Here is an 11,513-nt window from a genome sequence, read left to right on the forward strand (position 1 = left end):
ACACTATGTACTAAGTCGCCTCTAAACTTTTCAACCTCTACACATTCAACACTATGTACTAAGTCGCCTCTAAACTTTTCAACCTCTATACATTCAACACCATGTACTAAGTCGCTTATAAACTTTTCAACCTCTACACATTCAACACTATGTACTAAGTCGCTTCTAAACTTTTTAGCCTCTACACATTCAACACCATGTACTAAGTCGCTTATAAACTTTTCAACCTCTACACATTCAACACTACGTACTAAGTCGCTTCTAAACTTTTTAGCCTCTACACATTCAACATCATGTACTAAGTCGCCTCTAAACTTTTCAACCTCTACACATTCAACACTATGTACTAAGTCGCTTCTAAACTTTTCAACCTCTACACATTCAACACAATGTACTAAGTCGCCTCTAAACTTTTCAACCTCTACACATTCAACACTATGTACTAAGTCGCCTCTAAACTTTTCAACCTTTACACTAACTCTAACCTTTATTAAACTAATACACCATACCTAAAGGAAGTCAACTCAGAGGTGTATGCACAATATTATAAATTATAGAAACATAGTAGTTGTGGAAGGCAGATCTTCCAAAAAGTGTTCAGGCTCTCCTATTTATTTAGTAGTAATTTATCTAATTTCTAAGCCTAAGTTAATTCAATATGATATGACTTAAAAGCAGTTTGTTAGTTTAAAATCTAAGATCACGTTGAAAATGTACTTGTTCGAAACTCCAACAGAACAACAGCATTAAGTGTAAATATTCTTGATAATCACATTTTTTCAAATGAATCTTTTTCAATTATTATAATCTTTTCACATTAGCATTTTCATCTAATAAATAAAAGTCAACAATAAATTTAAGCTATATTTTAAGTCTATATAACGAATGATTTGGGTTTCAGTTTTAGTTTAAAACGAATTGTCCCAAAATTAACGTTATTTATTACTAATTTTGTATAACCAAAACTATCGACAAGTTTAATACAGTATGTAGTCTCCGTACAACAACATACACAAGTAGACGTAGCTTTTTTCATTGTAATAAAAGTTTACGCTAACATTTTATATTTTACGTTTCCATAGCGCAATTTTTAAGCCTAATGTATTATCAATCTAACACAATCATGCTACTATCTATTGTGTGTTGTATATCTTAGGGATAAAGAAATAGTTGGAAAAGGGTTTTTACATTGTCACAATTTTATACCCCTCTCTTAAGTCGGGTAAAAGCTTGTATTAGTGGTACTGAAAAAGTATTTAAACTCCCCAAAACTGTGATATTCATTCAGTCATAACAGGTCATAGTAGTTGGTGTAGAAGTTTCATAATGACTAGATTTCCATGTAAGTTTTTAATAAAGACATGAATTATCATGTGGGATTTTCATAAATACCTGGATTTCCATACAAGTGTTACATAAAGACCTGGCTTACCATGTACGGTTGTAATAAAAACCTTGATTTTCATGCGATTTTTTCATAAAGACCTGGATTACAATGTGATTTTTTTTCTTATTGGACAAATCCAAACTTACAGTAAGACGTAAGGCTTCATGTAAACTCCTGCTTTCTGTGAATTGTCCCAAATGTAGTTAGTTTTTAGCTTAAGTTTCAAAATACTTCCATGAAGAATAAAGTGTCAAATATTAGTTTAAAATGGGTATATTTTTACAAAACCCATTTTAATATAACATCTTTAAGTAATGTAGTAATTCACCCATTTTAATATAACATGTTGAAGTAATGTAGTAATCCAACTAACATGATTAATCAGTCTAGTAGCTGGATAGCGTAAATGAAAAAGTCGCCTAAACCTTCGACCAGTTTCTGAGTTGCTTTTTTCTTTTTCTTTGTTTTACAGGGTGGCTGCGAAATAGCGGAAGGACCGGCGGCACCAAGATGACAAGAACCGGTCGTGCTGACGGCAACTGCAGAGCCCTGCCGCTTAATTGTTTGTCGTCTCCCGTTTAGTTGATCGGGTAGAGGACAGAGGCAATCTCCCTTAAGACGTTTCGTCAAGCTATTTTTCTCCTCCTCACTAAGGGCTCCAGAGATGGCCGGTCCCAAACTAAACTCCTCCAAACTCATCACCAAATACCGAACATAATATAAAAGTTTTCCTAAAACTGCTCTCTTGTTCATAGAAGTAAGTTCTATTTTCTGGCGTTTACATTCTTGGCAAGCCCAGTTCATCAAAGCGTTAAAAACTGTTAGCTCTGAGTGTACTTGGATGGTATCCCGAGCAACAATATCCATCACGATCTCCTTCTCCAGATTCTCAAAAGCGCCACTGAGTAGCACGTAATCACTGTGGGCATCAATGATAGAAACACATTTGTTTAATAGTTCGTTTTGCAAATTTTGCCCTTCGTCGTGACCGCTGCTACCTGATAATCTTTTCAAATAGCTTAATATCCCAAGTACATTTTCCTTTGTTACATGATCACACAGGTACTTGAGGCAGATGGTAGACAGTTCCTGTAACAGATATTTTTTGGACGCGGTAAGCAGCTGCATTGTTGTCTGATCCGAATTAAGGTTCACCTCATCCGCTCCACGATATACATACCTGAAAGAAACAAAATCTCTCAACAACTTAAAATTTCAAACGTACAATAATTATAGAACAACGCTTAGCTTATAACAAAGAACTATTTTTATTCTTCATGGCTCCAGTATGTGTATATATATATATATTAATACATTTAGCCGATCAATACAAGTTACCGTTTACTGCCATTGGCAATAATACATAAAATCAATCATTTTCTATTTCATTCGTATTTCTTTTGTTCCTTTTATTTGAGACTTAAATTTTCTCTCTTATATAAAAATATTTCCGAGTTAACATTCCTGTATTATGTCGTTATCTAATAAATACAAACGTGAATAACACATTTATTCTAGTTTCTTAACAAACTTTATTAACGTCATATCGTTTAAGGTGTTTCCTTAACTGAATTTTCTCCCAGTTCATTACTTAACAATGTTTTTATAAATCACATGTAACTGAATTTTCTCCCAGTTCATTACTTAACAATGTTTTTATAAATCACATGTAACTGAATTTTCTCCCAGTTCATTACTTAACAATGTTTTTATAAATCACACGTAACTGAATTTTCTCCCAGTTCATTACTTAACAATGTTTTTATAAATCACACGTAACTGAATTTTCTCTTAGTTCATTACTTAAAAATATTTTTATGAATCACACGTAACTGAATTTTCTCCCAGTTCATTACTTAACAATATTTTTATAAATCACACGTAACTGAAATTTCTCCCAGTTCATTACTTAACGATATTTTTATAAATCACACGTAACTGAAATTTCTCCCAGTTCATTACTTAACGATATTTTTATAAATCACATGTAACTGAAATTTCTCCCAGTTCATTACTTAACAATATTTTTATAAATCACACGTAACTGAATTTTCTCTTAGTTCATTACTTAGAAATATTTTTATGAATCACACGTAACTGAAATTTCTCCCAGTTCATTACTTAACGATATTTTTATAAATCACACGTAACTGAATTTTCTCTCAGTTCATTACTTAACAATGTTTTTATAAATCACACGTAACTGAAATTTCTCCCAGTTCATTACTTAACAATATTTTTATAAATCACACGTAACTGAAATTTCTCCCAGTTCATTACTTAACGATATTTTTATAAATCACACGTAACTGAAATTTCTCCCAGTTCATTACTTAACGATATTTTTATAAATCACACGTAACTGAATTTTCTCTCAGTTCATTATTTAACGATATTTTTATAAATCACACCTTAGAAGGATTTCGAAGATACACGGTTCAACATCTTCGATCTTCAGGATACTAACAGAGTCTCCATTTGTCACCTCACGCGCCAAAAGCGACTGAAACACAGGAGAAGCTGAGCACAAAATAAACGAATGACCAGGAAAGCGCCAGCACTTCTCCCCTTGTCCAACCAAAAGGATAACGTCACAGTGGTCCTCACTGTTGTATAGGACTTGCCCGGGAGAGGGAGCAGAGGGCAGTGGTGGATAGTCACGGTCCCCTGCATGACGTGGAGAACCGGATAAATCCGACATAACCTGCATGGAGGGGACGTCGAAAAACACCCGTTGCGTTGCTGCAGGTGTGACTCGGTGCTAAGCGAGCTGACGGAGTTAGGAAATTTTTCAGAAAAATTTCGTCTGATTGGAACAGTATTCTCGTTGCAGGACGCTGTCGGCAAACTTTTCTGGTAACCACTGTTTATGAAATAAAATAATAAAGTATTTTAAGTTTATAATACAAAACGACTGCAGCAATATAAGTTATTAAATAAATTCAAATGAAAAAGAGCACAGGTAGATAGTTTTATAAGGGAAAATCAACATTTATGTTTCGATAGAGCAACATTTTAAATTTCTACTGTCTAACTTACTAAAAACGTTTAAAAGCGTTCATCGGTAGATAAAACTTAGTTCCTTACAATTCCTACCAATAAAAATAAAGTCATCTGAATAATAGCTGCAATAAAATAGTTTGAAAAAAAGAATATAATCATTCAAAGCATCCTAATTACACAAATTGATATTGAAGTATTTTAATGTGAATAAAAATGTAATGTAACAGATACTGTAATGTAATGTAACAGATACTGTAATGTAATGTTACAGATACTGTAATGTAATGTTACAGATACTGTAATGTAATGTTACAGATACTGTAATGTAATGTAACAGATACTGTAATATAATGTTACATATAGTGTAATATAATGTAACAGATACTGTAATGTAATGTTACAGATACTGTAATGTAATGTAACAGATACTGTAATGTAATGTTACAGATACTGTAATGTAATGTTACAAATACTGTAATGTAATGTAACATATACTGTAATGTAATGTAACAGATACTGTAATGTAATGTTACAGATATTGTAATGTAATGTAACAGATACTGTAATGTAATGTAACAGACACTGTAATGTAACAGATACTGTAATGTAATGTAACAGACACTGTAATGTAATGTTACAGACACTGAGTAAATGTTAACTTATTCGATTGAATATTTTGTAATGTGTAACACACACACAGTTAGACACTTGGGTCTATATTATATATATATCTATGTTTGTGCATTACAGACGTTCAGGGATTTATCTTAACTGTCACGTGACTTTATGTTCTGTTTGCCTAACCCTCATTATCTAGTCAAAAAATTCTTTATTCACATTATAAACAATACATATATTTAAATACGAGTCCATGAGTTCAACTTCAGAAAAAAGGTAAATGTAGGGACACCGCAGCTGTACTCGAGGGAAAGCACGGACCACGAACGGATATTATTATCGGCTATGAACATGCACTTGTCAATTTTTTTTTTTCTTACGTAACCTTTTGGCGCGCTACAAGTAAGTTTGTATATAACATATTCATCAATTACAGCATAATTAGGCTTTCCAAAGACTTGCATTGGTTTCCTGAAAAAATAACTAATCATGGCGATTAGCTCCGAGCTTGTGCAGTTTAATAGCATAAAATATCGCAACCGCTTTTCATAGCACTAATTCGATGTTTAAAAACCGCGTCACGAAACGTTTTTTAGGTATGATAAATATTCGTATTGATAAACAAACGCATGTGAGATGTTCAAAGCAGGATGACAAGCAAACTGTGCCTCTAATAACTTATAGTGTATGTTTCAATTCAGAAGCTAATACTCATTTTGGGCCAACGCATGCGCTGTTTCGGGCTGCTCAATTTAATCTGTTGGGTCAACAATAGTCAACACAAGAAATATATACAAATTGTTTAAACTTTTACTATGGACCCATAGTTTAAGTCATTATCGCATTATAGTTTCATTAAAAACCATGTAGCTCTTCCCTGATGATGACTCGATACCATGGACCCATAGTATTGAGTCATTATTAGGTAATAGCTTATGTACCTTTGAGCGAAATTCAAACAAACAAAACAGGCGGCTTAACTACTTTGTGATTAATTAGGCCTAACTTTCCCACCATGGTTTACAGTCTTGGACATTTGACCAGAACATCATCATAGAAAGAAACGAGAAGGGAACGGACACTTGACCAAAACAACATCATAGAAAGAAACGAGAAGGGAACGGACACTTGACCAAAACAACATCATAGAAAGAAACGAGAAGGGAACGGACACTTGACCAAAACAACATCATAGAAAGAAACGAGAAGGGAACGGAAGGGAAATCATTACACCAATGATTTTTTATCAGATAGTTTTTCTTACTTGGCGAGGTAAATACTTCTCTAATTACTGTTGTTTTTTTATTCGTTTGTTTGTTTTAGACTATAAACTATATTTAGACTATAGACTAAATAAAGAAATGTTAACAGCGTCCATCGGAAACTTTTTGGTAACTCTTGTGTAACCAAATAGTTTGATTTGACCATCATTCTTATAGTATACCCATGGCCCCAAAGTGTCTGCACTCGTTTTTACGACAACGAAACGCGAACCATGAATCATCGAATTCGCAATCTGGAGATGCTATTCTCTAGGCCGCTAATAGAAAGGTGCGTTTTTCCAAATGACACACTACAAGAAATTTTAGTTTCTGTTTTTTAATAGCTTTAATTAAACAGGTTACTGTGTCACTTCCAAGAAAGTCTAATAATTCTCCAGTAAATGGCATGACACATTTCTACGTATCTAGCACATTATAAATAATGATAACAGAAATGTACGAATGTAGTATAACTTCAGAAAACTCAATCTGGATAATTATAAGTTACAAATCTTTCTAAGCAAAAATTGAGACGAGCAGGTTTTAACAGAATTTCTAGAAAGATAAACAAGGGACTATATATTCAAAGTAGTCCCTAATTTTGAGCTTACATACTACAGAAAAGGCAGATACTTTACAGCATCTACCACCAACTCTTGGATTTTTCTAGACCGACCAGAATCCGATTCTTAGTTACGAGGCCAAACAGTTTGGCGATAGGATGGGGGATCGAAGTCAGAAAGAAATCGTCAGATCTTTTGCAATACCATTGTCCATAGTGTATAAGGAAGGTGAAAATGTAGCTACAGTTGCTTAAAAAACGTTTCTATACAGTGCAGGCGCTCATAGCCAACAAAATGACTATTTTGTGTTGTGAAGACGTATGAAGAATGACCTATAACAAAGAGTTGCACTATTTTGTGTTGTGAAGACGTATGAAGAATGACCTATAACAAAGGGTTGCACTATTTTGTGTTGTGAAGACGTATGGAGAATGACCTATAACAAAGGGTTGACTCTTCTGAGCTGTGAAGACGTATGGAGAATGACCTATAACAAAGAGTTGCACTCTTCTGAGCTGTGAAGACGTATGGAGAATGATCTATAACAAAGGGTTGCACTCTTCTGAGCTGTGAAGACGTATGGAGAATGACTTATAACAAAGGGTTGCACTCTTCTGAGCTGTGAAGACGTATGGAGAATGACCTATAACAAAGGGTCGCACTATTTTGTGTTGTGAAGACGTATGGAGAATGACCTATAACAAAAGGTTGCACTATTTTGTGTTGTGAAGACGTATGGAGAATGACCTATAACAAAAGGTTGCACTATTTTGTGTTGTGAAGACGTATGGAGAATGACCTATAACAAAGGTTCGCACTCTTTTGTGTTGTGAAGACGTATGGAGAATGACCTATAACAAAAGGTTGCACTATTTTGTGTTGTGAAGACGTATGGAGAATGACCTATAACAAAGGTTGCACTATTTTGTGTTGTGAAGACGTATGGAGAATGACCTATAACAAAGGACAAGCGGAAATATGTCCCAGTATTATCATTAGTTATCTTTACATCATTGGCTAATGGTAGACTAGTTAGATGGAAGCCACTCCTCACTCCAGGCAATATCATACGCCAACAGCAGAGGGCATCACAAATGTTATCACATCCTAATGTCTTTTGGAACACCGTGATTGTTATCCGAGAAGTCCATGTTCGTACAATTCGCGGATAATAGACCAGGTTGTATTTGGAGATTATTCTCAGAAGAACTTCGTTGAACTGTCTTCAAGCCACGACATGCGATGCGGTTTGAGCAGATGGACGATGACATATTATTAATATGCGAAAGGACGGTCACTGCTGCCTGATACATGGCAAACCTCGAGCAAGAACTTATACCTGTCTATACCAGTGACCATCTTACCAGACAAGGCAATATTTTCATCTTTATTGGGGTTCCTGGTCATTCAGCCCGAATCACAAAATGATGGCTAGTGCATTACAACTCTTTCATAGCTAGGCTACTCATCGGATATGAATCCTATTGAGCATGAGTGGTCCATCCTTGATCCTTTTCTGAATAAATCTCCAGAACAACTAACTTCCAGGGACATCCCCCGTTCATGTTCTTCGCAAGGATTGGGGTGAAATCCTACAGGCCCAGATTTCATATCTCGTAAATACTATAAGTAACCGTGTTTCTGCCATAAATATTGAAAAAAGCAGATCTACTAAATAGGAGTAATAATATTGTACTCTTTGCCCATGGTTTGTTTATTTAATACAGCGACATTTTTTTCTGGCATGGATATCTATTTACTTATTGATAGACTGTGTTTATGTCTCGAGCTCCGTTTCTTCAGTTTTGGAAGTGAGCCCTAAACAATGTAGTAGAACAAACTTCTCCCTCTCTCTCGTACATAATCATGTTAACTTTCCTATAGCACGTCAATTTACAGATAACCCACAGTTGTTTAGTTAATTGATTATGTTAGAGATGTTAATTATGCAGACACTTAAGTAACCGTTTTCTAAGAGTCAGCACAAACTACTTGTCTATCCTCGATCGCCGAAGAAAGCTACTTTTATTGTGAGTCACGTATCTTAATTTCCGGTAAGTCCGTTCCAAACATATAACTTTATTATGAACTTAGTTAAATATACTCAACGTTGTTAACCATTTTCATCCTTGATCATATATTTTACTTTCCTCTGGAGCAACGGAACACTTCTGTCCATTTCTGATTATATCACATGCTTTTCTTTGCTGTTCCTGTAACTCGACAATCTAAAACAAAACATAGATGATATTGCTGTACGAGAAACATCGAAATAAGTATCTTACTGTTTTACTAACGCATATATTTACAATGGTTAATTTGCTCAAAATGTAAAAATATTCGACTGCAGAACACACAGTACCTACAGTTAATGTATTTTTATAGCCTTATTCATTGCCTTTGAGAGCTGACAGTGAAAAGAAAATAGACAGTTTGGATAAACTATGGTTAACAGTTGCTCTAACTTACTTAACTCTGTTTATGGATACTACCTGTAATACATTTACATGGGTTTACTATGTAAAACTGACTAGAACAAAGAAAACCCGGTAAAAATAGAAAACTCAAACTACAGTCCAAAAAAAGAGAAATATCTATTTGTCGTATCTATAGAGTCTCTCACTGGAGATTCAGTGGTACATCTGAGGACTTACAACGCTAAACATTGGGTTTTGATAGCCACGGTAGGAAGAGCACAGACAGCCCATTGTGTCGATTTGTACTTCACAATAATCAAATAAAAGTAATTATAATAAACTATAAAACAGAAAAATCAGCTTCAGTATATTAGCACTCGTGTTACAATCTTCTAGTGAGACAAACAGGTATGTCTATCTGTCTGCCCATCTACATACAACTGATAGTAAGAATAAATATATTAAGTTTTGTAAAGATGATAAACTTTTGAACTGTAATTGTATAACTTACATCGCAGAACGTGAAAACGCATTAGGAATTTCAACACAATATTAATATATATATATACAAATAATAAATCTTGGAAAATTTACTGTATATCATTCAATCGCAATAACCCCTGAGTTCATTTATAAATTTTTAAATAATCTCTTTAAAGTTCTCCCCTAACAATGGGTTGGTAAGAAACCTAAACATAAATTATACGTATTAAAGAAATATACACAAAAGTCTCGCAGATATTAATGTCGAATTAAAACTATCACTGTTTGTACCTGTTCCAGCATTGAGGTAAAACACCCCAAACATGATATATAATGTTGTTATTAAAACTCTATATTCCGCCTTATTTCAAACTCATCTCTTTGTTTCTCAACTGTCTGATACGTTTTGTTACGTTTAGTGCGCATGCAAAGCTGAAATTTTGCTGTACATGTATTTCTCTTTTAGTAATAATATTCAAATTTTCACCTACCCTTCAAAAGAAGTTCTTTTGGTAAGTGACGCCATTATCTACTTTAAGCTTTTTATAAAAACGTAACAGATTCTTTGAGTAGAAAACATTATACTGCTACTGACTACTACAGATCATTTACAATAGTTATATATAGTAGTTGTTACTACCCTAACTATGGGCCAATAATACTGGTCAAAACATGAAGGTAGTTGTCGATAACAAGGTCACATGTTTACGTTAGCAACACTAGAATACTGTAAACCTAGTGTAAGAAGTTCTTAGCCATCTAAATATATATTAGCCAAATGTTTTTCTGTCTATTTGTCACGTCCTGTATCCCCAGAATGGTTAGTCGTAGAAAAAAAGTGCTTGAGCTCAGCAAACAGTTAATATTTTGTGTGTCCTCCTTTTGCTTTAATAACTGCAGATAGTCTTTCAGGCATTGTTGCAACATAGTTAATTAAAGTGTCCTTTGGGAATTTACTCCAAATGTCTCTAATATACTCCCATAAAGTTTCTTTGGAAGTAACCAGTGATTTGTCAAGTTTTTTATCTATCAAACCCCAGATCTGCACAATTGGGTTGAGATCAGGGCTCTGTGGAGCCATTTCATCATTTGAATGACTCTAGCACGTTCTGTCTTAGCTAAGTAATTTCTGCATAGTTTGGATGATTGTTTGAGTCATTATCTTCCTGGTAGTATAATCCTTTACCAATGGTACGCAAACCACTGAGTATACCATGATGGATCAGTATCTGATGGTACTTACTCTGGTCCATTATTCCATCTATTTTGCAAATATCTCCTGTGCCCTCAGTATAAAAACACCCCCAAACCATCACATAGCCTCCCCCATGCTTCATTGTAGGTGCTATGCATTGAGGTAAGTATCTTTCACCTTTCTTCCACCGGATGTACAACCTATGCTTTGAACAAAATATTTCAAACTTGGGCTCATCCGTCCATAACACTCTTTTCCAATTATGAACAGTCCAGTTTTTGTACTTTTTAGCAAAATTCAGTCTCTTGAAAATATTTGGAGATCAAAGTAAAGATTTTTTAACTGCTACATGACCAAATATTCCATTCTCGTTGAGTCTTTTTGATACTGTAGATCTGGCCACTTTTCTGTCATTTGGTACATGGTCATTTATCTCATGTTTGAGATCAGTGGAAGTCTTCCTTCTTTCTCAAAGGCTGCATAAAAGAGGATACTTAACATCAATATCAATGATTTAGGTGTTCTACCTCTTCCTTTCCTATTTTCAAATTTACCTGTCTCGGTCTCACGATCTAGGGTGTACTT

The 11,513-nt window shown here is 34.4% G+C and overlaps 2 protein-coding genes across 8 annotated transcripts in view; both read right to left on the minus strand.

Annotated features, from left to right (window-relative positions):
* The window catches only part of LOC106470421, a 5,768-nt gene extending 4,364 nt beyond the window's left edge, over positions 1–1,404 (minus strand). The window contains exons 1-2 of the mRNA XM_013930978.2: positions 1,393–1,404; positions 20–509 (exon numbers count right to left, since the gene is read on the minus strand). Of these exons, the coding sequence (XP_013786432.1) occupies positions 20–509; positions 1,393–1,404 (502 nt within the window). The remainder of the gene's footprint in view (positions 1–19; positions 510–1,392) is intronic.
* LOC106470422 (BTB/POZ domain-containing protein 6-like) overlaps positions 1–11,513 on the minus strand; it is a 54,881-nt gene that overhangs the window by 4,364 nt on the left and 39,004 nt on the right. For 4 of the 7 annotated variants that reach the window (XM_013930980.2, XM_022399011.1, XM_022399007.1 and 1 more), the window contains exons 2-3: positions 3,799–4,250; positions 36–2,567 (exon numbers count right to left, since the gene is read on the minus strand). In XM_013930980.2, the coding sequence (XP_013786434.1) occupies positions 1,769–2,567; positions 3,799–4,097 (1,098 nt within the window). In that variant the 5' untranslated portion in view covers positions 4,098–4,250 and the 3' untranslated portion in view covers positions 36–1,768. Of the gene's footprint in view, positions 1–35; positions 2,568–3,798; positions 4,251–8,942; positions 9,062–11,513 lie in introns of those variants that run through there. The other 3 variants (XM_022399010.1, XM_013930979.2, XM_022399009.1) reach the window with 3 other exon arrangements.

The sequence above is a fragment of the Limulus polyphemus genome, unplaced genomic scaffold (genome assembly GCF_000517525.1).
Source record: "Limulus polyphemus unplaced genomic scaffold, Limulus_polyphemus-2.1.2 Scaffold3992, whole genome shotgun sequence".
Classification (NCBI taxonomy): Eukaryota; Metazoa; Arthropoda; class Merostomata; order Xiphosura; family Limulidae; genus Limulus; species Limulus polyphemus.